The 27787-nt window shown below is 39.4% G+C and overlaps 5 protein-coding genes and 2 pseudogenes across 5 annotated transcripts; 5 read left to right on the top strand and 2 right to left on the bottom strand.

The window, feature by feature from the left end:
* The first annotated feature begins 379 nt into the window (after positions 1-379).
* Positions 380-1306, top strand: LOC108881944 (olfactory receptor 11A1-like). The gene has a single exon (XM_018674154.1). The coding sequence runs from the start codon at positions 380-382 to the stop codon at positions 1304-1306; it is 927 nt and encodes a 308-aa protein (XP_018529670.1).
* Positions 1307-4742: 3436 nt separating this feature from the next.
* LOC108881945 (olfactory receptor 11A1-like) lies at positions 4743-5668 on the top strand (annotated as a pseudogene).
* Positions 5669-7991: 2323 nt separating this feature from the next.
* On the top strand, positions 7992-8990 carry LOC108881974 (olfactory receptor 11A1-like). The gene has a single exon (XM_018674184.1). The coding sequence runs from the start codon at positions 7992-7994 to the stop codon at positions 8916-8918; it is 927 nt and encodes a 308-aa protein (XP_018529700.1). The 3' UTR covers positions 8919-8990.
* Positions 8991-11239: 2249 nt separating this feature from the next.
* LOC108881946 (olfactory receptor 11A1-like) lies at positions 11240-12291 on the top strand. The gene has a single exon (XM_018674155.2). It carries the CDS (start codon positions 11240-11242, stop codon positions 12164-12166), a length of 927 nt encoding a protein of 308 aa, XP_018529671.1. The 3' UTR covers positions 12167-12291.
* A 4471-nt stretch (positions 12292-16762) lies between these two features.
* On the bottom strand, positions 16763-17708 carry LOC108881947 (olfactory receptor 11A1-like; annotated as a pseudogene).
* Positions 17709-20086: 2378 nt separating this feature from the next.
* LOC108881948 (olfactory receptor 10AG1-like) lies at positions 20087-21001 on the bottom strand. The gene has a single exon (XM_018674158.1). It carries the CDS (start codon positions 20999-21001, stop codon positions 20087-20089), a length of 915 nt encoding a protein of 304 aa, XP_018529674.1.
* A 3688-nt stretch (positions 21002-24689) lies between these two features.
* Positions 24690-25616, top strand: LOC108881949 (olfactory receptor 11A1-like). The gene has a single exon (XM_018674159.1). It carries the CDS (start codon positions 24690-24692, stop codon positions 25614-25616), a length of 927 nt encoding a protein of 308 aa, XP_018529675.1.
* Positions 25617-27787: the final 2171 nt, after the last annotated feature.

The following is a 27787-nucleotide window of genomic DNA, read 5'->3' as shown; positions in this document are numbered from 1 at the left end:
AAACATAATCATCTATTCATCCATTTTTCTTGATGACAAGGGCATTCACCCTCTACTGCAAACTGTGATGGGGGCACGCCACCCAACAACAAGGTCTACAATAATGAAACCTTTGGGTTTAGGACCCTTGAGTTTGCTGAAGTTGTTTACATGTTGGTGGACAGTTTAATAACATCCATGGAGGGTGAAACAGTCTGATAAAAACAGTCCTCACAGAGTCAAACACTTCACTCTCTGTAACTCTGGTATCTCGGAATGAATGAGACAATCTGTTACTGCAATCCTCAAAGAGAGACGTGTTTTATCAGTTATTATTTCTGAGTACCTGTTGTATGATCCACCTGTGTTACTAATTAACATTTTGGTTTGGAGAATCTTGATGAACACTGAGGTAAATGTAACATATATAACTCTTGGTGGGTATGTCGAACTGCAGAAATACAGATATCTTTATTTTATGATAATGTTTACAGTATATATTCTAATAATCTGTTTTAATTCCGTCATCGTGTTTCTTATCACAATTCATAAAAACCTCCATGAGCCTATGTACATTTTCATTGCAGCTTTGTTAATCAACTCTGTTCTGTTCAGCACTAATATCTACCCAAAGCTTTTGATTGACTTTTTATCTGAAAAACACATCATAACTACTGCATTTTGTATCTTTCAAGGATTTTCATATTACACTCTGGCCACTTCAGAGTTTTTACTGTTGGCAGTCATGGCCTATGACAGGTATGTGTCTATATGTAAACCTCTGCAATATCCAACTATCATGAGAGAAACAACTGTCAAAGGCTTCCTGATCTTAGCTTGGCTTGTGCCTGCTTGTGAGATTGCAGTGTCAGTTGTACTGTATACTAATGTCAAACTCTGTAACTTTACTATGAAGGGAATATTCTGCAACAATTCAGCGTTCACACTTCAGTGTGTGATCTCAGAAGCTATATCTATATATGGTGTGGCCATGTTGCTAAACATTGCACTTTTCCCTATGCTCTTCATACTTTTCACATACACCAGGATACTTATAATATCCTATAGAAGTTGTAAAAAAGTCAGGAAAAAAGCTGCACAGACCTGTTTACCACACCTGCTGGTATTGATTAACTTTTCCTGCTTTGCTGTTTATGATGTTGTTGTAGTTCGAGTGGAATCAGATTTACCAAAACTTGCCCGTTTAATAATGACTTTACAAATGATTGCTTATCATCCTCTCTTAAATCCAATCATATATGGATTAAAAATGAAAGAAATCTCTAAACACCTCAAGAGGTTGTTGCTTCAGATCAAATCACACTAATATGTAAACATTATTAACTGATGTAAAGTGGTTTCATCAGTAATGATGATACACTGACATGTTCTCTTAATAAGTATTTCATAAATTTAATTTTAGGACAGATGCACAGTATTGGTACAGAGTATCATCAGCTTTCATTTCATTTATTTTTTCCCCTTGCCAGCCTAAAACACAGCAGCACATGACAGGATTTCACTGATCTTTACTGTTTGTATGTTACAGATTTTGATTTGGCAGTGTGGAATTTTAACCAATAAAGCAAATGTTTGTAAGAAAAAAAAAACTTGTGATTCATTGTGTTCCACACCAGTGTTTGTAATGGTACATTCAGTATTGTGTTTGCAAATAGGGCTGGAGTGGGACTCAGTTTCAGCCTGGGAGTTTCATGGCTCAGACAAGCTCACCTTTTACTGGAGATATATAATTGTAGCCTTCCTAATGTAAGTCTGAAATAGTGCACTATTCTCTACATCCCTGTTATTAATAATGTATTTATCAAAAATCAAATTTCCAATTTGACACACGTAAGTGTGGTTATAAATATTGGTGATACTGGGACTAATTTGATCAAGTCTAATTTAAGTTTTTCTGGCCACTTTTCCTATAGAACAGGTCTAGACTGTGGTCTTTATAACATTAACACTGACTGAATCCAACCTGTCCACTCTGGAGTTGCTCGTGTTTGGTGGCTTCTCCTTACACTAACTATCAGACTGATTGAGGAGCTGCTGCTGAGGGGCTACAAGGTTAAGTTTCACACTTAGTTCTTGTAACATACTATTTGCAAAGAACTTTGTATCATATAAATTAGGCTGTATAACACCAAACAGTTCACTGACTTGATTCATAAACTTTAACGGTGGTTTTCATGTTATGTGTTCTGCTTTGTTTTGCACATCTGGTAACTTGAGCTTACCTGACGCATTTGCTGAGTGCTGCAAGCTTGTGTTAATAAAACAGTTTGGCACATTTAGCTGACCCAGCTTTTCGATCACGTATCACATCTGTGTCAGGGCAGAGGGAACAGCTCAATGATCAAATGTGATTATGGAACCAACGTTAAGCTTGCTTACTGCTTGGCTGTTGAAGAATATTGCTGTCTGTAGAGAAACGCTACTCAAATATTGAGTAGCCTACTGGTGCCCATTTTTAGCGAGTGCACCCTGTAATATCTATTTACTGTCACTGTAGACTGGCCCTTGTGGCCCCACAACCAGCCCGGCCCTCCGGGAATTTTCCTGGTTCTCGCAATTAGCCACTCCGGGCCTGGTTACAGTGTAAAAAATTGAAGAGTAGAGAAATTTCACGAGTTTCACGTCACTTAAACATAATTTTATATTTCTTCCCTTGGGTTTCTCTCACCTTTAACTGGTGTTGACGTACTCATTTTAGAGTAATTTATAATTTCATTTCATTCATGAAAACACCTACATTTTCCAGTTAGATTAAAGTGGCCCATTGTTTATCTACTATAGCCTGAGAAGCTACATCTGAATATGAGACCAAGAGATTGACAAAGTTCAATTGGAGAAAACTCAAGTTTTTAGAGGTAAAGTTTTTTTCCCCCTCACATTAGACCTACTCAATCTGTGAAAACAGTTGTACTCTGTCTTCTTTGTCTCTGGAGGAGAAAGTAACACTGATGATGTCTTAGTAGTATCATAAGTGTTATTCGAGTTTGGACTCAGGGACTACAAATTCATAATAGAACGTCTGTGTTGCAAACTGGAGGTGTGGGCTTTTAAACAAACAATAAACAGGGTTTCTGGGTCTTGATCCATATTAGCTGTCATGATTGGAGCTCAGGACGAGGGAGATGGACCTTTAAATGCAGACTCAGAGATCTGGCTAGCAAACAAAAATTAGTTATTTTAACTAAGAACAGAAAAATAAAAATACTCGCTGCCAAATGAACAGGCTAAAAGCCAACAAATGAAAGTTTATGGTAGAACACTCAGCAGAGGAGAAAAAAAAGGAAAGAAAAAAACAGCCCTCTGACTCAGGACTTTGCCAGGCTGGCCTGGGGCAGGAAAACCGGGCAGAACAGGAGGTCCGCAGGCAAACAGTCATGATGTTTAAGAGTTCAAAGTGTGAGATCTCTGATGGATGGCCTAGGGAGGTAGGAAGGCAATGGCCAAGGTGGAACCCCTCATGAGGGGTTTGGCGATAAGAAAGGTGGGTCCTCACAGGAAGCTGAGCAGAAGGGAAGCAGTGAAGGAGGGAGCCCACAGGAAGACAACGGCGAAGGTGAGACCCCTCAGGAGACTGGGCAGTAGGGCGACGACAATAGGTCCTATCCGGAGGTCGGGCAGGAGGGTGTCAGCTGCAAAGACGTGTCCCCTCGGGTGGCCAGGAAGGAAGATGAAGGCAGCCAAGGATGGCACAGATGATTCCCCTCAGGATGCAGAGCAGGAGTCAGCTGAGCCATCAACAGCAGACGAGGGGCAGGAATCCACCAAGTCACCAACAGTTGATCAGGATTTGGTGTCAGCTAAGCTCCCAACAGAGGAACTGGAACTGGTATCAGCCGAGGAGCTGGAGTTTGCAGAACCACTGATGGAACTCACATTGGTGTCAGCTGGGCCCCTAACAGGAGACAAGGTAAAAGAGTTGACTGGACCATTGACAAGAACTCAGGATCTGGGTTCAACCAAACCAATGAGAGAAGACAAGGTGCATGGGTAGGCCGCCCACTGGAGAGCAGGTGATGTTGGCTGGTCCACTGACTGGAGATCATCTAGTATCACTGACAGGGATGCAACAGGTGTTGGGCAGGCCCCTACAGGTGACAAGATGCAGGTGTTTGCTGGGCCATTGACAGCAGACAAGGTGCACGGGTTGGCCGACACACAGACAAGGGAACAGGAACTAGATTGGACTGGACCCCTGACTGGGACTCTGGAGGAGGTGTTGGTGAGATCGCCAAACAGCAGGCGACGAGCAGGGGTTCCCAACAGGTGATCAGGAGCAGGTTTTGGCTGGGCTGCCTACCAGGAAAGAGGACCTGGGGTCAGCTGGACCGCCAGCTGAAGATCTGCTGGGATTGGCCAGATCGCCAACGGGGGGTCAAGCGGTATTGGATGAGCCACTGGCTGGTAACAAGAAGCACTGATTGGCCAGATCGCCACCCAACAAAGAGGTCCACAGTAATGAAACCTTTGGGTTCAGGATCCTGAGTTTGCTGAAGTTGTTTACATGTTGGTGGAGAGTTTAATGACATCCATGGAGGGTGAAACAGTCTGATAAAAACAGTTCACAGAGTGAAACAGTTCACTCTCTGTAACTCTGGTATTTGTGAATGAATGAGACAGTCGAATACAGTTCATTTGCTCCTGCAATCCTCAAAGTGAGACGTGTTTTATCAGTTATTATTTCTGAGTACCTGTTGTATGATCCGCTTGTGTTACTGATTAACATTTTGGTTTGGAGAATCTTGATGGATGCTGAAGTAAATGTAACATATCTAACTTTTGGTGGGTATGTCGAACTGCAGAAATACAGATATCTTTATTTTACGATAATGTTTACAGTATATATTCTAATAATCTACTGTAATTCTGTCATTGTGTTTCTTATCACAATTCATAAAAACCTCCATGAGCCTATGTACATTTTCATTGCAGCTTTGTTAATCAACACTGTTCTTTACAGCACTGCTATCTACCCAAAGCTTTTGATTGACTTTTTATCTGAAAAACAGATCATAACTATTGCATTTTGTCTGTTTCAAGGATTTTCATATTACACTCTGGCTTCCTCAGAGTTTTTACTGTTGGCAGTCATGGCCTATGACAGGTATGTGTCTATATGTAAACCTCTGCAATATCCAACTATCATGAGAGAAACAGCTGTCAAAGGCTTCCTGATCTTAGCTTGGCTTGTGCCTGCTTGTGAGATTGCAGTGTCAGTTGTACTGTATGCTAATGTCAAATTCTGTAACTTTACTATGAAGGGAATATTCTGCAACAATTCAGGGTTCAAACTTCAGTGTGTGATCTCAGAAGCTATATCTATATATGGTGTGGTCATGTTGCTAAACATTGCACTTTTCCCTATGCTCTTCATACTTTTCACATACACCAGGATACTTATAATATCCTATAGAAGTTGTAAAAAAGTCAGGAAAAAGCTGCACAGACCTGTTTACCACACCTGCTGGTACTGATGAACTTTTCCTGCTTTATTGTTTATGATGTTGTTGTAGTTCGAGTGGAATCAGATTTACCAAAACTTGCCCGTTTAATAATGACTTTACAAATGATTGCTTATCATCCTCTCTTAAATCCAATCATATATGGATTAAAAATGAAAGAAATCTCTAAACACCTCAAGAGGTTGTTGCTTCAGATCAAATCACACTAATATGTAAACATTATTATTATTCCTGATGTTGTGTAGTTTCATCAGTAATGACGATACACTGTGTTTGTTAATATGTATTTCATAGATTTATTTTTATGACTGATGCACAGTATTGGTACATAGTATCATTAGCTTTCCTTTTTTTAATCAATTATTTTTTCCCGCATTTAAGTCTTACCAACTTAAAACACAGCAGCACATGATAGGATTTCACTGATCTTTACTCTCTGTTTGTTACAGATTTTGATTTGGCAGTGTGGAATTTTAACCAATAAAACAAATGTAGTTTTAAAAAAAAAATGCTTGTGATTTTTTGTGTTCCACACCAGTGTTTGTAATGGTACATTCAGTATTGTTTTTGCAAATGTTACAAGGTGCAAAATCAAAACAGTTAGTTTCAAATCACTTCAACGTAATTTTGTATTTCTTCCCTTGGGTTTCTCTCACTTTTAACTGGTGTAGATGTACTCAACATTAGAGTAATTGATAATTTTATATCATGCATGGAAACACTTGTAAGTTTCAGTTTAATTAAAGTAAAGTCTGTGTTGCAAACTAGAGGTGTGGGGTTTTAAATATGAGGACTTTTAAAACAGGCTGGGAAGATCTAACCAAAGTATGACATTGGCTTCATTAATATCAACTGTAGTAAACAGGGTTTCTGGGTCTTGATCCATATTAGCTGTCATGATTGGAGCTCAGGACGAGTGAGATGGACCTTTAAATGCAGACTCAGAGATCTGGCTAGCAAACAACAATGATTTATTTTAACTAAGAACAGAAAAATAACAATACTCGCTGTCAAATGAACAGGCTAAAAGCCAACAAATTAAAGTTTATGGTAGAACACTCAGCAGGAAGAGGAAAAAAAAAACAGCCCTCTGACTCAGGACTTTGCCAGGCTGGCCTGGGGCAGGAAAACCGGGCAGAACAGGAGGTCCTCAGGCAAACAGTCATGATGTTTAAGAGTTCAAAGTGTGAGATCTCTGATGGATGGCCTAGGGAGGTAGGAAGGCAATGGCCAAGGTGGGACCCCTCATGAGGGGTTTGGCGATAAGAAAGGTGGATCCTCACAGGAAGCTGAGCAGAAGGGAAGCAGTGAAGGAGGGAGCCCACAGGAAGACAACGGCGAAGGTGAGACCCCTCAGGAGACTGGGCAGTAGGGTGACGACAATAGGTCCTATCCGGAGGTCGGGCAGGAGGGTGTCAGCTGCAAAGACGTGTCCCCTCAGGTGGCCAGAAAGGAAGATGAAGGCAGCCAAGGATGGCACAGATGATTCCCCTCAGGAAGCAGAGCAGGAGTCAGCTGAGCCATCAACAGCAGACGAGGGGCAGGAATCCACCAAGTCACCAACAGTTGATCAGGATTTGGTGTCGGCTAAGCTCCCAACAGAGGAACTGGAACTGGTAGCAGCCGAGGAGCTGGAGTTTGCAGAACCACTGATGGAACTCACATTGGTGTCAGCTGGGCCCCTAACAGGAGACAAGGTAAAAGAGTTGACTGGACCATTGACAGGAACTCAGGATCTGGGTTCAACCAAACCAATGAGAGAAGACAAGGTGCATGGGTAGGCCGCCCACTGGAGAGCAGGTGATGTTGGCTGGTCCACTGACTGGAGATCATCTAGTATCACTGACAGGGATGCAACAGGTGTTGGGCAGGCCCCTACAGGTGACAAGATGCAGGTGTTTGCTGGGCCATTGACAGCAGACAAGGTGCACGGGTTGGCCGACACACAGACAAGGGAACAGGAACTAGATTGGACTGGACCCCTGACTGGGACTCTGGAGGAGGTGTTGGTGAGATCGCCAAACAGCAGGCGACGAGCAGGGGTTCCCAACAGGTGATCAGGAGCAGGTTTTGGCTGGGCTGCCTACCAGGAAAGAGGACCTGGGGTCAGCCTGACCGCTAGCTGAAGATCTGCTGGGATTGGCCAGATCGCCAACGGGGGGTCAAGCGGTATTGGATGAGCCACTGGCTGGTAACAAGAAGCACTGATTGGCCAGATCGCCACCCAACAAAGAGGTCCACAGTAATGAAACCTTTGGGTTCAGGATCCTGAGTTTGCTGAAGTTGTTTACATGTTGGTGGAGAGTTTAATGAGATCCATGGAGGGTGAAACAGTCTGATAAAAACAGTTCACAGAGTGAAACAGTTCACTCTCTGTAACTCTGGTATTTGTGAATGAATGAGACAGTCGAATACAGTTCATTTGCTCCTGCAATCCTCAAAGAGAGACGTGTTTTATCAGTTATTATTTCTGAGTACCTGTTGTATGATCCGCTTGTGTTACTGACTAACATTTTGGTTTGGAGAATCTTGATGGATGCTGAAGTAAATGTAACATATCTAACTTTTGGTGGGTATGTCGAACTGCAGAAATACAGATATCTTTATTTTACGATAATGTTTACAGTATATATTCTAATAATCTACTGTAATTCTGTCATTGTGTTTCTTATCACAATTCATAAAAACCTCCATGAGCCTATGTACATTTTCATTGCAGCTTTGTTAATCAACACTGTTCTTTACAGCACTGCTATCTACCCAAAGCTTTTGATTGACTTTTTATCTGAAAAACAGGTCATAACTATTGCATTTTGTCTGTTTCAAGGATTTTCATATTACACTCTAGCTTCCTCAGAGTTTTTACTGTTGGCAGCCATGGCCTATGACAGGTATGTGTCTATATGTAAACCTCTGCAATATCCAACTATCATGAGAGAAACAGCTGTCAAAGGCTTCCTGATCTTAGCTTGGCTTGTGCCTGCTTGTGAGATTGCAGTGTCATCTGTACTGTATGCTAATGTCAAATTCTGTAACTTTACTATGAAGGGAATATTCTGCAACAATTCAGGGTTCAAACTTCAGTGTGTGAACTCAGAAGCTATATCTATATATGGTGTGGTCATGTTGCTAAACATTGCACTTTTCCCTATGCTCTTCATACTTTTCACATACACCAGGATACTTATAATATCCTATAGAAGTTGTAAAAAAGTCAGGAAAAAAGCTGCACAGACCTGTTTACCACACCTGCTGGTACTGATGAACTTTTCCTGCTTTATTGTTTATGATGTTGTTGTAGTTCGAGTGGAATCAGATTTACCAAAACTTGCCCGTTTAATAATGACTTTACAAATGATTGCTTATCATCCTCTCTTAAATCCAATCATATATGGATTAAAAATGAAAGAAATCTCTAAACACCTCAAGAGGTTGTTGCTTCAGATCAAATCACACTAATATGTAAACATTATTATTATTCCTGATGTTGTGTAGTTTCATCAGTAATGACGATACACTGTGTTTGTTAATATGTATTTCATAGATTTATTTTTATGACTGATGCACAGTATTGGTACATAGTATCATTAGCTTTCCTTTTTTTGATCAATTATTTTTGCCCGCATTTAAGTCTTACCAACTTAAAACACAGCAGCACATGATAGGATTTCACTGATCTTTACTCTCTGTTTGTTACAGATTTTGATTTGGCAGTGTGGAATTTTAACCAATAAAACAAATGTAGTTTAAAAAAAAAATGCTTGTGATTTTTTGTGTTCCACACCAGTGTTTGTAATGGTACATTCAGTATTGTTTTTGCAAATGTTACAAGGTGCAAAATCAAAACAGTTAGTTTCAAATCACTTCAACGTAATTTTGTATTTCTTCCCTTGGGTTTCTCTCACTTTTAACTGGTGTAGATGTACTCAACATTAGAGTAATTGATAATTTTATATCATGCATGGAAACACTTGTAAGTTTCAGTTTAATTAAAGTAAAGTCTGTGTTGCAAACTAGAGGTGTGGGGTTTTAAATATGAGGACTTTTAAAACAGGCTGGGAAGATCTAACCAAAGTATGACATTGGCTTCATTAATATCAACTGTAGTAAACAGGGTTTCTGGGTCTTGATCCATATTAGCTGTCATGATTGGAGGTCAGGACGAGTGAGATGGACCTATAAATGCAGACTCAGAGATCTGGCTAGCAAACAAAAATTAGTTATTCTAACTAAGAACAGAAAAATAAAAATACTCGCTGTCAAATGAACAGGCTAAAAGCCAACAAATGAAAGTTTATGGTAGAACACTCAGCAGGAAGAGAAAAAAAAAACAGCCCTCTGACTCAGGACTTTGCCAGGCTGGCCTGGGGCAGGAAAACCGGGCAGAACAGGAGGTCCGCAGGCAAACAGTCATGATGTTTAAGAGTTCAAAGTGTGAGATCTCTGATGGATGGCCTAGGGAGGTAGGAAGGCAATGGCCAAGGTGGGACCCCTCATGAGGGGTTTGGCGATAAGAAAGGTGGGTCCTCACAGGAAGCTGAGCAGAAGGGAAGCAGTGAAGGAGGGAGCCCACAGGAAGACAATGGCGAAGGTGAGACCCCTCAGGAGACTGGGCAGTAGGGTGACGACAATAGGTCCTATCTGGAGGTCGGGCAGGAGGGTGTCAGCTGCAAAGACGTGTCCCCTCAGGTGGCCAGAAAGGAAGATGAAGGCAGCCAAGGATGGCACAGATGATTCCCCTCAGGATGCAGAGCAGGAGTCAGCTGAGCCATCAACAGCAGACGAGGGGCAGGAATCCACCAAGTCACCAACAGTTGATCAGGATTTGGTGTCGGCTAAGCTCCCAACAGAGGAACTGGAACTGGTATCAGCCGAGGAGCTGGAGTTTGCAGAACCACTGATGGAACTCACATTGGTGTCAGCTGGGCCCCTAACAGGAGACAAGGTAAAAGAGTTGACTGGACCATTGACAGGAACTCAGGATCTGGGTTCAACCAAACCAATGAGAGAAGACAAGGTGCATGGGTAGGCCGCCCACTGGAGAGCAGGTGATGTTGGCTGGTCCACTGACTGGAGATCATCTAGTATCACTGACAGGGATGCAACAGGTGTTGGGCGGGCCCCTACAGGTGACAAGATGCAGGTGTTTGCTGGGCCACTGACAACAGACAAGGTGCACGGGTTGGCCGACACACAGACAAGGGAACAGGAACTAGATTGGACTGGACCCCTGACTGGGACTCTGGAGGAGGTGTTGGTGAGATCGCCAAACAGCAGGCGACGAGCAGGGGTTCCCAACAGGTGATCAGGAGCAGGTTTTGGCTGGGCTGCCTACCAGGAAAGAGGACCTGGGGTCACCCTGACCGCCAGCTGAAGATCTGCTGGGATTGGCCAGATCGCCAACGGGGGGTCAAGCGGTATTGGATGAGCCACTGGCTGGTAACAAGAAGCACTGATTGGCCAGATCGCCACCCAACAAAGAGGTCCACAGTAATGAAACCTTTGGGTTCAGGATCCTGAGTTTGCTGAAGTTGTTTACATGTTGGTGGAGAGTTTAATGAGATCCATGGAGGGTGAAACAGTCTGATAAAAACAGTTCACAGAGTGAAACAGTTCACTCTCTGTAACTCTGGTATTTGTGAATGAATGAGACAGTCGAATACAGTTCATTTGCTCCTGCAATCCTCAAAGAGAGACGTGTTTTATCAGTTATTATTTCTGAGTACCTGTTGTATGATCCGCTTGTGTTACTGACTAACATTTTGGTTTGGAGAATCTTGATGGATGCTGAAGTAAATGTAACATATCTAACTTTTGGTGGGTATGTCGAACTGCAGAAATACAGATATCTTTATTTTACGATAATGTTTACAGTATATATTCTAATAATCTACTGTAATTCTGTCATTGTGTTTCTTATCACAATTCATAAAAACCTCCATGAGCCTATGTACATTTTCATTGCAGCTTTGTTAATCAACACTGTTCTTTACAGCACTGCTATCTACCCAAAGCTTTTGATTGACTTTTTATCTGAAAAACAGATCATAACTATTGCATTTTGTCTGTTTCAAGGATTTTCATATTACACTCTGGCCACTTCAGAGTTTTTACTGTTGGCAGTCATGGCCTATGACAGGTATGTGTCTATATGTAAACCTCTGCAATATCCAACTATCATGAGAGAAACAGCTGTCAAAGGCTTCCTGATCTTAGCTTGGCTTGTACCTGCTTGTGTGACTGCAGTGTCAGTTGTACTGTATGCTAATGTCAAATTCTGTAACTTTACTATGAAGGGAATATTCTGCAACAATTCAGGGTTCAAACTTCAGTGTGTGATCTCAGAAGCTATATCTATATATGGTGTGGTCATGTTGCTTAACATTGCACTTTTCCCTATGCTCTTCATACTTTTCACATACACCAGGATACTTATAATATCCTATAGAAGTTGTAAAAAAGTCAGGAAAAAAGCTGCACAGACCTGTTTACCACACCTGCTGGTATTGATTAACTTTTCCTGCTTTATAATTTATGATATTGTTGTAGTTCGAGTGGAATCAGATTTACCAAAACTTGCCCGTTTAATAATGACTTTACAAATGATTGCTTATCATCCTCTCTTAAATCCAATCATATATGGATTAAAAATGAAAGAAATCTCTAAACACCTCAAGAGGTTGTTGCTTCAGATCAAATCACACTAATATGTAAACATTATTATTATTCCTGATGTTGTGTAGTTTCATCAGTAATGACGATACACTGTGTTTGTTAATATGTATTTCATAGATTTATTTTTATGACTGATGCACAGTATTGGTACATAGTATCATTAGCTTTCCTTTTTTTAATCAATTATTTTTGCCCGCATTTAAGTCTTACCAACTTAAAACACAGCAGCACATGATAGGATTTCACTGATCTTTACTCTCTGTTTGTTACAGATTTTGATTTGGCAGTGTGGAATTTTAACCAATAAAACAAATGTAGTTTAAAAAAAAAAATGCTTGTGATTCATTGTGTTCCACACCAGTGTTTGTAATGGTACATTCAGTATTGTTTTTGCAAATGTTACAAGGTGCAAAATCAAAACAGTTAGTTTCAAATCACTTCAACGTAATTTTGTATTTCTTCCCTTGGGTTTCTCTCACTTTTAACTGGTGTAGATGTACTCAACATTAGAGTAATTGATAATTTTATATCATGCATGGAAACACTTGTAAGTTTCAGTTTAATTAAAGTAAAGTCTGTGTTGCAAACTAGAGGTGTGGGGTTTTAAATATGAGGACTTTTAAAACAGGCTGGGAAGATCTAACCAAAGTATGACATTGGCTTCATTAATATCAACTGTAGTAAACAGGGTTTCTGGGTCTTGATCCATATTAGCTGTCATGATTGGAGCTCAGGACGAGTGAGATGGACCTTTAAATGCAGACTCAGAGATCTGGCTAGCAAACAACAATGATTTATTTTAATTTTTTTATCTTTTATTTTCAAACTTCAAATGAAGAACCAAAAACTCTCTGTCAAATGAACAGCAGAAAGTCCAACAAATTACAGTCTATGGGAGAATGCTCAGCAGAGAAGAAAAAAAAAAAAAAAAAAATAGGCAGCTCACTGATGGCAGGCAGAACCAGAGTCCCCCAGGCCAATGGCCCTGAGACCTCGTCCGATGAGGAACTGGAGACCAAAGGCGAGGGCAGTCCCCCACAGGAAGCTGAGCTGAGAGGAAGTAGTGAAGGCTGAATCCCACAGAAAGATAACAGGGAAAGTACTAGGTGCATGGGTAGGCCACCAACTGGCAGGCAGGTGATGTCGGCTGGGTCACAGACACAAGATCTGTTGGTGTCACTGACTGGAACACAGCAGGTGTTGGGCCGGCCCCCACAAGTAACAGGTGTTTGTTGGGCCATGGACAATAGATTAGATTAGATTAGATAAATACTTTATTAATCCACAAGGGAAAGTCACAACAATGTGCATTGGCTGACACGAAGATGGGGACAGGAACTGCAGACAACCCCTAGCTGGAGATCTGAAGCAGGTGTTGGCTGGATTACCAACAGGGGTCAGCTGGTTCGCTGACAGGTTCCCTACTGGGAAAGAGGACCTGGGGTCAGCTGGACCACCAACTGCAGACCAGCTGGTGACAAACTGCAGGGGATCCCGCTGGCGTCCTGTGATGCTCTTCAGGTGGGCCAACACTAGACATTCAAAGGACTTCATGACCACAGACATCAAGAAGACCTGTAGTCGTTCAGACCTGTGATAGATGGTTTCTTGGGGACTGGGATGATGGTGGAAAGTTTGAAAGGATGATGGTGGAGTGTTTGAAGGATGATGGTGGAGTGTTTGAAAGGATGATGGTGGAACATTTGAAAGGATGATGGTGGAGTGTTTGAGGTGGGCAGAACACAAGGAAACGGCATACCAAAATAAGACAATAAGAAATAAGAAAAATAAAAAAGAAATAAGAGCTTAAAGCACAAAAGACACCAGGGGGATAATAAAACGGGAACAAACATCACTGGGAACACAAGATAAATGATAATTTCCAAAGAAAACCAAAAACCAGAGTCACCCAGGAAGGGTGGTCATGACACTAGTAGTTATAGGTAAGGACATTTATGTCTCTGCTCCTTTAATTTTGACCTTTTTATTCATTTGTCTCTTATCTCGTCTTCCCCCAGCTATATGGAAGTGCAAGTGCAACGATACTATATCACTGGTGACTGTTTTGTCCTCTTTGGGGAGGCAAAAAATAACACTGACAAATCATTACCTTTTAAATGGGAACTGTGGGTCTCTCTCTGTAATTATAATAATGGTAAATGAACTGTACTTAAATGACGCTTTTCTAGTTATATCGACCACTCAAAGCGCTTCATGCTACATGTCACATTCACACATTCACACACCGATGACATGCATCGGGGGCGATTTGGGGTTCAGTATCTTGCCCAAGGATACTTCGGTATGTGGACTGGAGGAGCCGGGGATCAAACCACTGACCTTCTGGTTGGTGGGTGACCCCCTCTACCTCCTGAGCCACAGCTGCCACATCTTAAGAGTATTATAAATGAGTAAGACTGGTCAAAAATTGTATCTGCAGTTGACCAAGAAGTTTTTGCAAAAGGCTGGACTTAGGGAATATTGGCCATAACTCGCTAACCATTGGTCCTGTCATCACAAATCTTGCTTCATGTGTTCAATTCGTGATTGGGAATAGGTCTACCAAAGCATTTTGACCTCAACCCACAGGCAGTGCTAGAAATGCCACAAACTTGTGTCTGACAGAGTGAACAGAATTTCACCAACTTCACTGGAGACATCGAACTTCATACATACAGAAAAAATAGCACAAGTGTGGGTGGGCTAGTCCATGTCTTCTCACTCTTTCTCATTTGCCTAGGCAGAAAAAATGGCACTCTGTGCTTATGTACTGACTAACTCTGAATTTGCCCAACAGGACATTAAGCAAAGACAGAAACACTGTCTTTTCACCACTGGACCAGGGTAAGACATACCACCAGGGGTCATGATGAAGAACAATAAACATTTAAGTGCTTGGAGGGTTTAAGGGTTGAATTTTGTAGGTGAGCTTCTTTGTGCTGGTCTCTTCATTCCCCTTACTATTTCCACTAGAAACTTGTAAGTGCATGTTAATGGGAGACCTGAGTAGCTTGTTCAGTAACAGACTGCTGCATCTGCGGTGCAAGAAGGAGCGCTACCGCAAGTCATTCATTCCAACAGCCATCAGGCTGTACAACACCAGACTGACCCAATAAAACCTGAAACTCTGGACTCCATAATTTCATCTACCTCAATGATTATCACCCTTTTTTCTGTATTACAACTGCATATTTCACAACTGCACATTTTCTGTTTATTACAGAGACTTTTTTAATGCTGATTGCTGCACTTTAACTTTTTTACCCTTTTTACCCCTTTTTTTCTTCTGTATTTCTTATATTTTTATTTTTTATTTTTCTATTTTTGTCACTCTTGTTTCTTGCTGCTGTAACATGTAAAATAAAGTCTATCTTATCTTAATATTCCCAGATGATGGTGCTAAATGGAAGTGACAGATTTTAAACACGTCATCTTGAGTGTCCTTACTGTAAATCTACTGTGTTATATTCAGTACACATCTACTGCATATTTGTCCATCCTGCTCCTCCACTTTTCTTCCATTTTTTCCCCATTAAAGAGTCACAGACATGCAATGCTGTCCAGTTGGGCCATAACAACAGACTGAATACCCTCTGCCACAGTTCATAATTGATACAAATGCCAGAAACCATGGAATTACAGCCAACAGCAGGAGGGAGTTCAGGAGGGCTGTCACATCTGCAAATCCAGCAACAAACTTCCTGTAATGTGCTTATCATTTGCACTGATCATACAACCCTTAAATTGTTGTTGTCTCTTAATGAACACACACAATGGCAACTTGCCCCTTGTATGTTTGCTGTTGAAAAAAACTTGAGGGTTGGGTTTGCACAAAGGAACTTTTTCATTCTGACAGTTCATTTCTCGATTTTCCAGTCTTGATGAACTATGGTAAAACAGGTAAAATAGTTTTATATCTGCATTATTATCTCTAGGCACATTGTATCTATGGTAAATGCTGACATGCAAGGTGCTGGCCTGACAATCAGGAGCAGCTTGGGGTTTAGTAGCTTGTTGGTTCAATCCCCAGTTCCTCCTTAGACACAAGAAATTGAGCAACAAGCCTGAAATGAATGGATGACTTCTTGTTCGTGAACAGGAAATGTCCTGACAAAATGGGGAAAAAGTGAGAACTAGATTAAAAGTTATAGTCCAGGAGAAACCCAACACCTGTTCTTCAGAGTTTTTTTGGAATTTATCCTGACAGTCACTATACTGCTGTCAGCACAAGAAACCGCTGTATGTTCTTCACAAGACATTTATTTCATGCATTTAAATATTAGAGCTTGCACATGTTTTTAACAGCAAGTATCCAGAGAGTTTGTGTCCTTAACTCATTCAGTATAGGATACATCATAGTTAAATATGGTGCTGACAGTATCTCTATCTTTTATATATCTACTTCAACTGTTTCATGTGTAAATTCCAATCAACTACATTGAAATGACAATAACACGGGCTACTGATTCTCTGATCTTGGCTGACAACAGAATGAGGCTGCTGGACTTGTGGTGACACGTGTAATAGTGATTAAATAACTTTTTGATAGCATATTTTGTTTATTATTATTATTTTACAATAAAATGAAAAACATGGACATGTTCTTGCATTCAGAGCTGTTGTTCACTTTATAAACTGTTAACAGTTTTAACTATTTTTCCTGGACAGAACAACCTCTTGAGGTGTTTAGATATTTCTTTCATTTTCAGTCCATATATGATTGGATTAAATAGAGGATGATACAAAACCACTTGTAAAGTCATTATCAAAGATAGTGTTTTTGGAAAGTCAGTTTCCACTCTCAGCAGAAGTACATCATATGCACTCAGACAGGTGAAGTTTAATAAAACCAACAGGTGAGGTAAACAGGTCTGTGTGGCTTTTCTCCTGACTTCTCTACAACTCTGATAAGATATTACAAATATCCTGGTGTATGTAAAAAGTGTGAAGAGCACGGGAAGAATTGCAGCATTAACAAAAATAACAAAACCATATATATTTAGTGCACTTAAACTCACACAGTGAAGTTTATAAACTGCACTGTTACAAATTATTCCTTTCAAAGAGAAGTTGCAGAGTTTTTTATTTGCATTTAGTACAGCTGGTACTGCACTTTGAACAACAGGCAGGAGCCAAGCTAAAAGCAGGAAAATATTGATGGTTGTTTTTGTCATGATAGTTGGATATTGCAGAGGTTTACATATGGACACATACCTGTCATAGGCCATGACTGCCAGGAGTAAGAATTCTGCACCACCTAAAGTGTAATATATAAACCACTGAAAGAGACAGGCTGAGTAAGATATGATCTGAATTTCAGATAGAAAGTCAATAAGAAGCTTTGGATAAATTGCAGTGCTGTAAAGAACAGAGTTGATTAACAAAGCTGCAATGAAAATGTACATAGGCTCATGGAGGTTTTGGTGAATCACGATAAGACACACAAGTGGTGGAATTAAAGCAGATTATTAGAATATAAGCTGTAAACATAATTAGAAAATATAGGTATCTGTATTTAGTCACTTCCACATACCCATCAAGAGTTATGTATGTTACATTTAATTTATTTTCCATTAAGGTTGTCCAAACAAAAGCTTCTTGAAGTTTCACTTTGAAGATTACATTCACAGTTACCTGTCCTCAGTGTGCACTGTGTTTGTTGAAATATTATCTCAATCCGAACTGAAGTGTTTGGCTCAGTTGCTTGGTTTTAATCACTCCCATGGTTCTCCTTAAACTTTTCATTCATCATGTGAACAACATCAAACTCTATAGAGGCCTGAACCAAATCTGTTGTGTAGGCAACATTGGTACCTAGGGCACCAGTGCACTGGAGGATGCATGGAGAAGGACAGGCTCTCAACATGCTCCATGTGGCAACTCACACACGACCCTGCAACAATTAATGTGTACATACTTGTGCAAGCTACTCTCCAGTCCATGTGGGAGTTGCTGTTGTTCTCTGATACTAAGTTGGGTGCTGTGGATTAAAGTCACAGGAGAAGCAGGAAAAGTTGAATCTGAATGTTACTGAAAATCTTTACAGTGATTGTACATCATCACCGTACAACACACGCATCATCTTGACCATGATTATGAACTTGTGTTTGCAGAGCTTGCTGTGGCCCGAAGAAGTCACTTACAGCAGAGTGGAAATAAAGTATAGATGAAAGTTTAAAATATGAAGGAGAGAGACGGTTTGTCTGGAAAATCAGCCATGGTAGCACCTCTGTGATGCTGTCCTGGCACGGCAGTGCTTTGGGCACTGCAAATTGATGACCTGCTACCAATGTTATTTAAAAAAGCACATAATTGTTCTCTTTCTTTTTTGAAGCATTTTTGGGGGAATTATTATTATATTACTTTATTGATAAATGGTTATGTAGCAGTCCATGGTCTACACCCCTAACCCCAAAGCCACTTTGCCTCTTTTCTTTAATTATCTGACCAACGTAATAAAGACTGCCTGAGGTGCTTCATTTGATTTGGAAAAAAGAGCTAATATACTAGATTGAACACAAACATTTATTTATATTTATATTTACAGATGTATTTGACTGCAAAAGTGACATCGGACATTTGTTTACTATTGATTTAGAATCAGAGATATTGATCTGCAAAGTTTTAAGCCAAAAAGCTAGAAATTCTGGACAAGGTCTGAGCTTGTCACTTATTGCTTTTAAAACCAAAGAAAATAAAAATATACACGACAGTTTGCTAGCATGTTGGGATACAGGAGTAGATATAACACAGAGGAGATATTTGACAGATTGCGGTTTGCTGTCCCGTAGTGTCCTCTTAGTGAATCTATACAAAGTTTTCACAACCAGCAAAATGTTTCCTCATATTATCTCTCCCATTAACAAGCGCTAGTTGTTTTAGGCAGATTTAAGGGTAAGAAGCAGATATGATCAAACAAATACACAGGTAGATGGGTAAGGTAAATATGCTATGGTCAAATCAAGCCATCAGAATGTGTAGTCACACACAAGCTAACTGAAACAAATTACTGAAAATGATTGATCGAAAACATTAAGATGGTTGTGATTCACAATAAACTTAATGATAATGCCACTCAAAGTTCTGCCAACAAAATGATCATCCTCTCTGCTTGTGTTCTTTTGATAAGTAGGAACTTCCTGTGTGACACTCTTCTTCTATGCTACACAGGAAGTACAATTATTAAACTACATGCAATATAAGAAACAGCCACTAGATGTTTGCCCATACAGTCTTGAGAGGTCTAATGTGGCAAAATACACGAAAACACCCATAGCTCATATGTGTGTGGGAATTTTAAGGCAGAATGTTTACTGTGGGACTTTTAAATAGGACAAATAAATGTCAGCAAATAGCTGTCAACAAGAAACTAAACTTGCTGTACAGGGTAAGCTTTTTGTTTAAACTGAAACAGCTGTGAGAAATTAAACATCCACTGCTAAGGTTCAAGTGGCGGTGGTTACAAAAGGCCAGTGTTAAAATTTGTACCTGATTGCATTAGAACCAAAATACATTTGCACTGCTTGGTATTTACAATATTTGAACATCATTCACTCATTCATTTAACGATGGGACGCTTCATGCTCTCTAATATTAAATGAAGTTTGATCATTTATTTAAACCTTCAATGTCATAAAGATTTGTATTCTCTTGTATTCTCTTTAAAACATTTTTTGGATCCTTGTTGTACGTCCGGTCCATTTACCACAGTCCAGTATTCACTGTGACTCTCAATGACTCATGCTGAAGCATTCTGGCACAAGAGTTTACTTTAGCGCTCTACTGTGCAAGTACTGAGTACTGTGCAAATGTAATATTGAATGCACTGACATTGCCAGTGGTGTGCAACATAAGACTTCAAGGGACCTCAAATCATTAAAAATACTTTTCAGGGCTCATCAAATCACATGCTTTTTTTCAAGAAATGACTATCAGCACTATTACAACATATTTTATTGACAGAACAACCTCTTCAGGTGTTCAGAGATTTTTTTCATTTTTAGTCCATATATGATTGGATTAAAGAGAGGATGATACATTATTACTTGTAAAGTCATAATTAAACGTGCAGTTTTTGGAAAATCAGATTCCAGTCTAAGTATAATAATATCATATGTACACAACAATGAAAAATTGATTAAAACCAACAGGTGAGGTAAACAGGTCTGTGCAGCTTTTGTCCTGACTTCTCTACATCTTCTATAAGATATTATGAGAATCTTTATGTACGTAAAAACTATGTACAGCAAAGGCAAAAATACAATATTGAGCAAAATGATCACACCATACACTGATAGCCCTCTTGAGCTCACACAGTGAAGTTTGTGAATTGAATTGTTACAAAAAATTCCTTTCAAAGTAAAGCTACATAGTTTTGTCTTAGCGCTCAATATAGCTGATCCCACAACCTGAGAGGCAGGTACAAGCCAAGCCAAAACTAACACAATACTGATAGTAGTTTTTGTCATGATAGTTGGATATTGCAGAGGTTTACATATAGACACATACCTGTCATAGGCCATGGCTGCCAACAGTAAAAACTCTGAACCCCCTAAAGTGTAAAATATAAAATACTGAAAGTGACACAGTAGATGTGATATGATCTGTTTTTCAGATAGAAAGTCCACCAAAAGCTTTGGGTAAATGGCAGTGCTGTAAAGAACAGAGTTGATTAACAAAGCTGCAATGAAAATGTACATAGGCTCATGGAGGTTTTTGTGAATCACAATAAGACACACAATAGTGGAATTACAGCAAATTATCAGAATATATACTGTAAACATAATTACACAATAAACATATCTGTATTTTTCAACTTCTACATACCCACTTAGAGTAATATATGTTGCATTTATGTCTTCATCCATTGAGATTGTCTAACATTAACCACGTTTTAAACATGCAGATAATATAACAAACATATCTAAATTACAAATGTGTAAAAAAAAGTTAAAAGTTAGAAAGTTAAAAGTTAAATTTACCATATAATCAGTATTTACCATATAATGTGTATTTGCATGTCAGGCATTTACAGTTACCTGACTTTGAAATACACTATGTGTTAGTCTCTGTGGTTCAGAAAGTGAACAGTTGGAGTTTGTGAAATGTTTTTATCAGATAGCTTCACCCTCCATGAATCTCATTAAAGTCTTCACCTCATGAGAGAACAACGTCATCAGTTTTGTCAGACTGGAGGCCTGAAACCAAAAGCATTTTTCACCTGCTTTACTGGGGTATGCATCCCTCTAATGTTGTCTGTGCCACGCTATAAAGATAATCAGTGTTTACAGCTATGGAAATTGACTATATTTCCTGCAACACATTTTTTCTTCCTCATACTGTGTCACTTAGCACTGTTTGATTTGTGTCCAATCTCTTTGAGTGACAAAGAAGAGAAGAACAGGCAAGAACACTGCAGTACACACTGAACTGAAGTGAGTCCACTGGAACAGTAGCTCCCAAATATTTTTAGACAAATCTGTCTCAGTTTAGTTCATATCAAAGTCTTTCTCATCTTGGGGGAGGGCAGGTCCTATGTGACAAAATATAGGCCTTGCAAAAGTTTTGTTTACAACCAGAATCTTGCTGTAAAGACTCTGCCATTATGTCCAGGCTTTGATAGTTCTGGTAAATTAGAAACTGGGGATCTATTAGCCTACTAGTTTTTTCTGTCTTCTTGCTGCTTGCAAGATGTCTGAAGGTCAGGAAGATCTTGCCATCCCCCAAAGGACAGCAAGGACATTTCTAAATTTGGGCCTTGAAAAGAAACTCCAAGATGTAAGTTGACCATGAGTATTTTTGATGTTGTTGTAGATTGTTGCAAATGTAGATATGGTGTGCTAGAGAAGATGGTCATTTTTTAATTTGTGGTCAGACTTTCCACACCTGGGAGCGGTGGAGGTGACCCCGATACAGAAGAAATGCCTGGAGTATAGCTTGGATAAGCTTTAGCAAAGGTGGAGGGGTGAGACCAAAAGTCTGTGGCCACTTTTCCTGTCACTGAGATGAACTATGAGTTGTAGGGGGAAGCTTGGTTGCCTCGCCTTAAGTTTAAGTAGTCACAAATGAGTATGAGTCAAGAGGTAGCTGGGTTGAGGTAGACCAGACTGGTTAGTTGTATTCATTATTATTTATTTTCATTTGAGGTGGGAATCAAGGGTATCAGAGTAACAAAACCTTTTTTTGACCAGGACTCCTGAGTTTGCTGACTCACTCTTTGTAACTTTGGTATCTGTGAATGACACTGTAATACAGGTCATCTGTTGCAGCAGTCCTCAAAGTGAGACGTATTTTATCAGTTATTATTTCTCAGTACCTATTGTATGTATGCCTGTGTTAATAATTAACATTTTGGTTTGGAGAATCTTGATGGATCCTAAAGTAAAGCTAACATATATAACCCTTGGTGGGTATGTATGTGAAAAACCGGTCATAGCTTACTCGCTTTGTCTTTTTTAGGCTTTTATATATTACACTCTGGCCTATTCAGAGTTTTTACTGTTGGCAGCCATGGCCTATGACAGGTATGTGTCTATATGTAAACCTCTGCAATATCCAACTGTCATGAGAAAAACCACTGTCAAAGTCTTGGTGATTTTTTTCTTGGCTTTTTCCTGCCTTTGAGCTTTGAGCTTTGAAACTTTATAATATCCTATAGAAGCAGTGGAGAAGTTTACCTCACCTGTTGGTTTTAATCAGCTTTCCATGTTTTATTATTTTGATATTGTTATAGTTTGAGTGAAAATTCTGTCCAGTAAAAATGAATTAATGCACCAATACGGGCTCTTCTACAATTAGACTGAGATATGATTTGGCATTGAATGTAGCAATGTGTTACTATGATTAACACACTGTAGGGAAAATGATTAGCTTCAACACAGTAAGATGATGATTACATTTTTAAATGATATAAACTGTTTTTATGGTGGTTGTTAATGTTTGTATAGAGGAGCATATCCATTTGTCATTACATGTTGTTCAAAATAATAAATGTTTTAGTAACATCATTATTAGTGATGGAGTTTGTTCTGTACTTAGGGTTGTTGGCACAGTTTACCCTTTGCTAGTTGGGAAATGTAATGGTAAGCAGAAAAGGGTTATTTCCTAACAAATCTACTTTTGAATACAGTTAACATTCAAGATTGACAAAACATCCTTGCTAATGGTGGTAAAATGGAGGAGGCCCAAGATACAGGGTTTACGGATTAAAGATTTTAATCGCCAGAATAAACTTTGGATATTTTCCAGAAAAAAAACTATGTAGAGTATCCATCTTTGTCCTGAAAGATTCTCCTCTACTTAACTGAACTTGTATGAAGTTTTGTCTCAGCCTATTTTAAATTTGTCACACTCTAAAGCTAATTTAAGTTCTTGAAACATCCTTGCTTTCCTGACAGTTTAAATATGGACAGACACACAAACCCAAATACATTCTTGACCTGTGAAACTGTTCGTCAGCCACAAGCCAATACACTGTAAAAACCCTTGATGTGACATTGTATTCTCTGCTTGGGGAGCCTCTCTCCTTTGATGGTTTTCATGCATGCACTTCCAGGATTTATAAGCTTTAGTTGTAGCACCCAAGCCATTTTGGGAACCACCTAAGATGGATTAATGTAATATCACTGTGGGGAGCATCAGAACTACCTAAAGAGATCTAATGGTTGTTTGTCCAGGGTTGGTTTCTTTAGCAAATTTTGTCTTTGCTCGGGAGAGGGACATCTGGAATACCCTGGATGAGTGGAAGAAACTGGATGGATGGATGGATGGATGCATCCCTGATGTGATTTGATGACAGCTAGAGTTCGAAAAGTCCAGATATTGCAGTCTGCTGGAAATGAACGATGTGTGTCTTTTAATAATATTAGCATTACATATTAGGCTGTTCCTGAAAACTGCTGGATCTGAGCCAGATGATACCTTCCCTGTCTACAGCTTTCAGGGTCAGGCTTAGGTAAGGGCACCCAATCAGGCTGCCTCATGGATACCTGCATATGAAGGTTTTCCAGGTGTTCGAGGTGTACCTCGATAGCACTGACAGTCAAACTCTGAAGTGCAGACATACCAATGGAGCATTTTCCTAGTCTACCATCTCAGCTCACTTTTTTGTCACTGCTATCTTTTCTCTAGCTTTTCTTTGATTGATGCCTTAAATAAAACACCACAACAGTGAAATTCATTCAAGAGTATAGTGTACGTAATCCCAAGTAAAAGAGGTCAAACAGTGCTGTGACTTCAGGCCTCCAGGATTTGATGAATGCTTTTTACATACCTGAATCTATTTTAGTGGAGACTTTAATGAGATCCATGGAGGCTGAAGCAATCTGATAATTATAAAAAAAACTCTACAGACTTTAACAGATCACTTTTTGAATGTTGGAGAGAAACATGCACAAAGTGTATTTTAAGGTAAGGTATTTGTGGATTCACACACTCAGGTTGGATGTTAGTAATTTTAGTAGTTAGTAAAATTTATATTTGTGTACTCTGGTATTCTGGTATGTTATTCTTTTTTTTTTTTGAACATTTGACATTAAACATTTATTAAACACATTAATGGATAATGAACTTAATGTAACATATGTAACTCTTGGTGGGCATGTGGAAGTGCATAAATACAGATACCTATATTTTCTGATCATTTTTACAGCATATATTCTAATAATCTGCTTTAATTTCACCATTGTGTGTCTCATCTGTTTTCACAAAAACCTCCATGAGCCTATGTACATTTTCATTGCAGCTTTATTAATCAACTCTGTTCTTTTCAGCACTGCTATCCACCCAAAATTGTTAATTGACTTTTTATCTGAAAAACAGATCATATCATATTCAGCCTGTCTCTTTCAGTTTTTTCTATTTTATGGTTTAAGTGGTTCAGAATTCTTACTCTTGGCAGCCATGGCCTATGACAGGTATGTGTCTATCTGTAAACCTCTGCAATATCCAACTATCATGACAAAAACAACTGTGAGTATTTTTCTGGTTTTGGCATGGCTTGTATCTGCTTGTCAGACTGCAGTTGCAGTAATACTGAGTGCAGATATGAAAGTCTGTAATTTAACCTTAAAGGGAATTTTGTGCAACAATTCAATTTACAATCTCCACTGTGTGAGTTCAAGAACACTATCTATATTTGGTGTTATTGCTGTTATAAATGCTGCACTTCTCCCTCTGCTCTTCATACTTTTCACATATACTAGGATACTTATAATATCTTACAGAAGTTGTAGAGATGTCAGGAAAAAAGCTGCACAGACCTGTTTGCCTCACCTCTTAGTTTTAATCAGCTTCTCTGGTTTGTGCACATATGATATCATTATAGTTCGACTAGGGTCTGATTTTCCAAAAACTGCACGTTTAATAATGACTTTACAAGTGATTCTGTATCATCCTCTATTCAATCCAATTATATATGGACTAAAAATGAAAGAAATATCTAAACACCTGAAGAGGTTGATCTGTCAAGCCAGAGTGATGTGATGTATTAAACGTGATGTTACACTAACAGTTGTGTTTATGATGCTAATGTACATTTCTTCTGTAATAATGCAGAGATATGAATATTCTGAAATTTGAAAGGTGTCTTGTGCAAAGATTTGCGTCTAAACTTTAAAGATACTCTTTATTATTCTTGATGAAAACAGTTCAATTCAGTTTTAATTGTGTAGTGCCAAATCACAATATACATAACATTATCTTAAAGCACTTTCCAGAGTAAGGTCTTACAGTATTATTGAGAGAGACCCAACAGCTTGCACACTAATAGTGGAGATGAAAAGCTTTCTTTCCAAGCTGGATGAAACTCTCCTAGATTGGTGGAACATCACCTCCTTTCTAGCTGACATAATATCTGCTTTAAGGCAAGACACTACAGGTGAATAGGGTAAAAAAACAAAACAAAACACACACACACACACACACACACACACACACACACACACATTAGATATCACCATGAAACGGCCCCAGCTGATTACTTACATAAAGACAACTGTTTTTTGTATAACAAGTTTGCTGAAATGTTATATTCAAATATGCAAATTAGGTATTATCTAATTAAATATGCGCTAACTTGCATTAACCTCCAGAGCAGAAATCTTAATATTGCATAAAGCCAGGTTCAAAATTCTTGTTTTATTTTGTCAACAAACTACACTCAAAGGTTTTTACACAGGGGATTTTGGATCATCTCTTTGCATCACTCCATAAACCAGAAAATACTGTCATCAGCCATGAAAAAATATGTTTTAGGAATTTTTCATAATGTAGACAGGAATAAAACTGGAGACTTTGGTGAATGTACATGCTAGTGGCTCAGAGTGTGAGGAAAAACTCATTTTAAGAAAATGGCCTTTGAAGATTTCATAAAATCATAAAATTCCATATATATGTTTTTTAATATTAAAAAAATTACTTTAAATTAAAAGTCACTTTAAATTTAAAAAAAAAAAAAAATTTAAAGTGACAATTGTTATCATCTGTTCTGGAAAGGTTTTAAGTGCACTTCTGCATTTTCAGATTATAAAAGTCACACTGAAAGCTAGCCCAGGAAGTGTCAGAGCACGTCATGTGATGCATCATGAATCACGTTGTCAGAAATCAACAGCAGCTGATGGGATTTTGTGTTAAACCCACCTCTGTATTTTCATGATAGGTTGCTGACACAAAGGAAATTACCGTGTTTAAATTCCACAATATTATCCAGGCGAGAGAGAGCTTCCCAACGATACCATGACATGGTGGAGACAGTGGATTGCAAACTTTTGAGGATTTTAGGAAAACTCTATAGACGCAAAAGACAAACTACAGTAAAATAAACACCTAATTGTATTTTTTCTGTCATGCAGTGTTGCACACAATTGTGTATTCAATGGTAAGACAAGTCAAGTGCACCTGAGTGCACAGCAGTAATGTGGCCAAAGGGATCCAGTGCAGACAGTATGCAATGAATATAACAAACAGTATATATCGGAAAAACATATTCTGACATTGGGCTCACTGCTTGTATAGTCTACCTGCTATAATGGCTCTGTGCGAGTGATGGATTGGCCATAACAAACACAATGTTCGAGCATAAGGTAGGTAGGTAGGTTGTACGTATACCTGGTAACAGAACACCTTAGGCTGGACATCAGCAGTGATATGATGATTGATGATTGTTGAGCAGTAGAACGCACTTTGAAGAGCTCCTGAACACAAACATCATGTCCTCTAAAGAGAAGGAAGAGCCTGAAGACTAAGGGGAAGCCTCACTGATATCCCTGGCGGAAGTCCCTTGGGATAGCCATGAAGCTCCTCATTGAAAAGGTGCCAGGTGGGGATAGGATTTGCTCTGAGAAGCTAAGGGCTCTGGATATTGTTCGGCTGTCTTAGCACACATGCCTTTTCAGTGTTCCCTAGTGGATGGGGACAGTACTTGTGGAGTGGTAGGCCATGGTGGTGTTTCAAAATGGGGTACAACAGGATGTGCTCACATAATTGGAGCATCATGCTGCTCAGCCTCCCTGGGAAAGTTTACTCCAGAGTGCTGGAGTCTCCAGCTGTCAAATCTTGGATTCAGAAGGAGCAATACAGATTCCATCCTGGCGGTGGAACAGTCTTTACCTTGCAGGAGTGCTGAGGGGGGTCATGGGAGTTTTAGCATCCAGTCT

Source organism: Lates calcarifer, linkage group LG1, assembly GCF_001640805.2.
Source record: "Lates calcarifer isolate ASB-BC8 linkage group LG1, TLL_Latcal_v3, whole genome shotgun sequence".
Lineage (NCBI taxonomy): Eukaryota > Metazoa > Chordata > Actinopteri > Centropomidae > Lates > Lates calcarifer.
The sequence above is the reverse complement of the archived record's forward strand: the minus strand, read 5'-3'. Positions and strand labels throughout refer to the sequence as shown.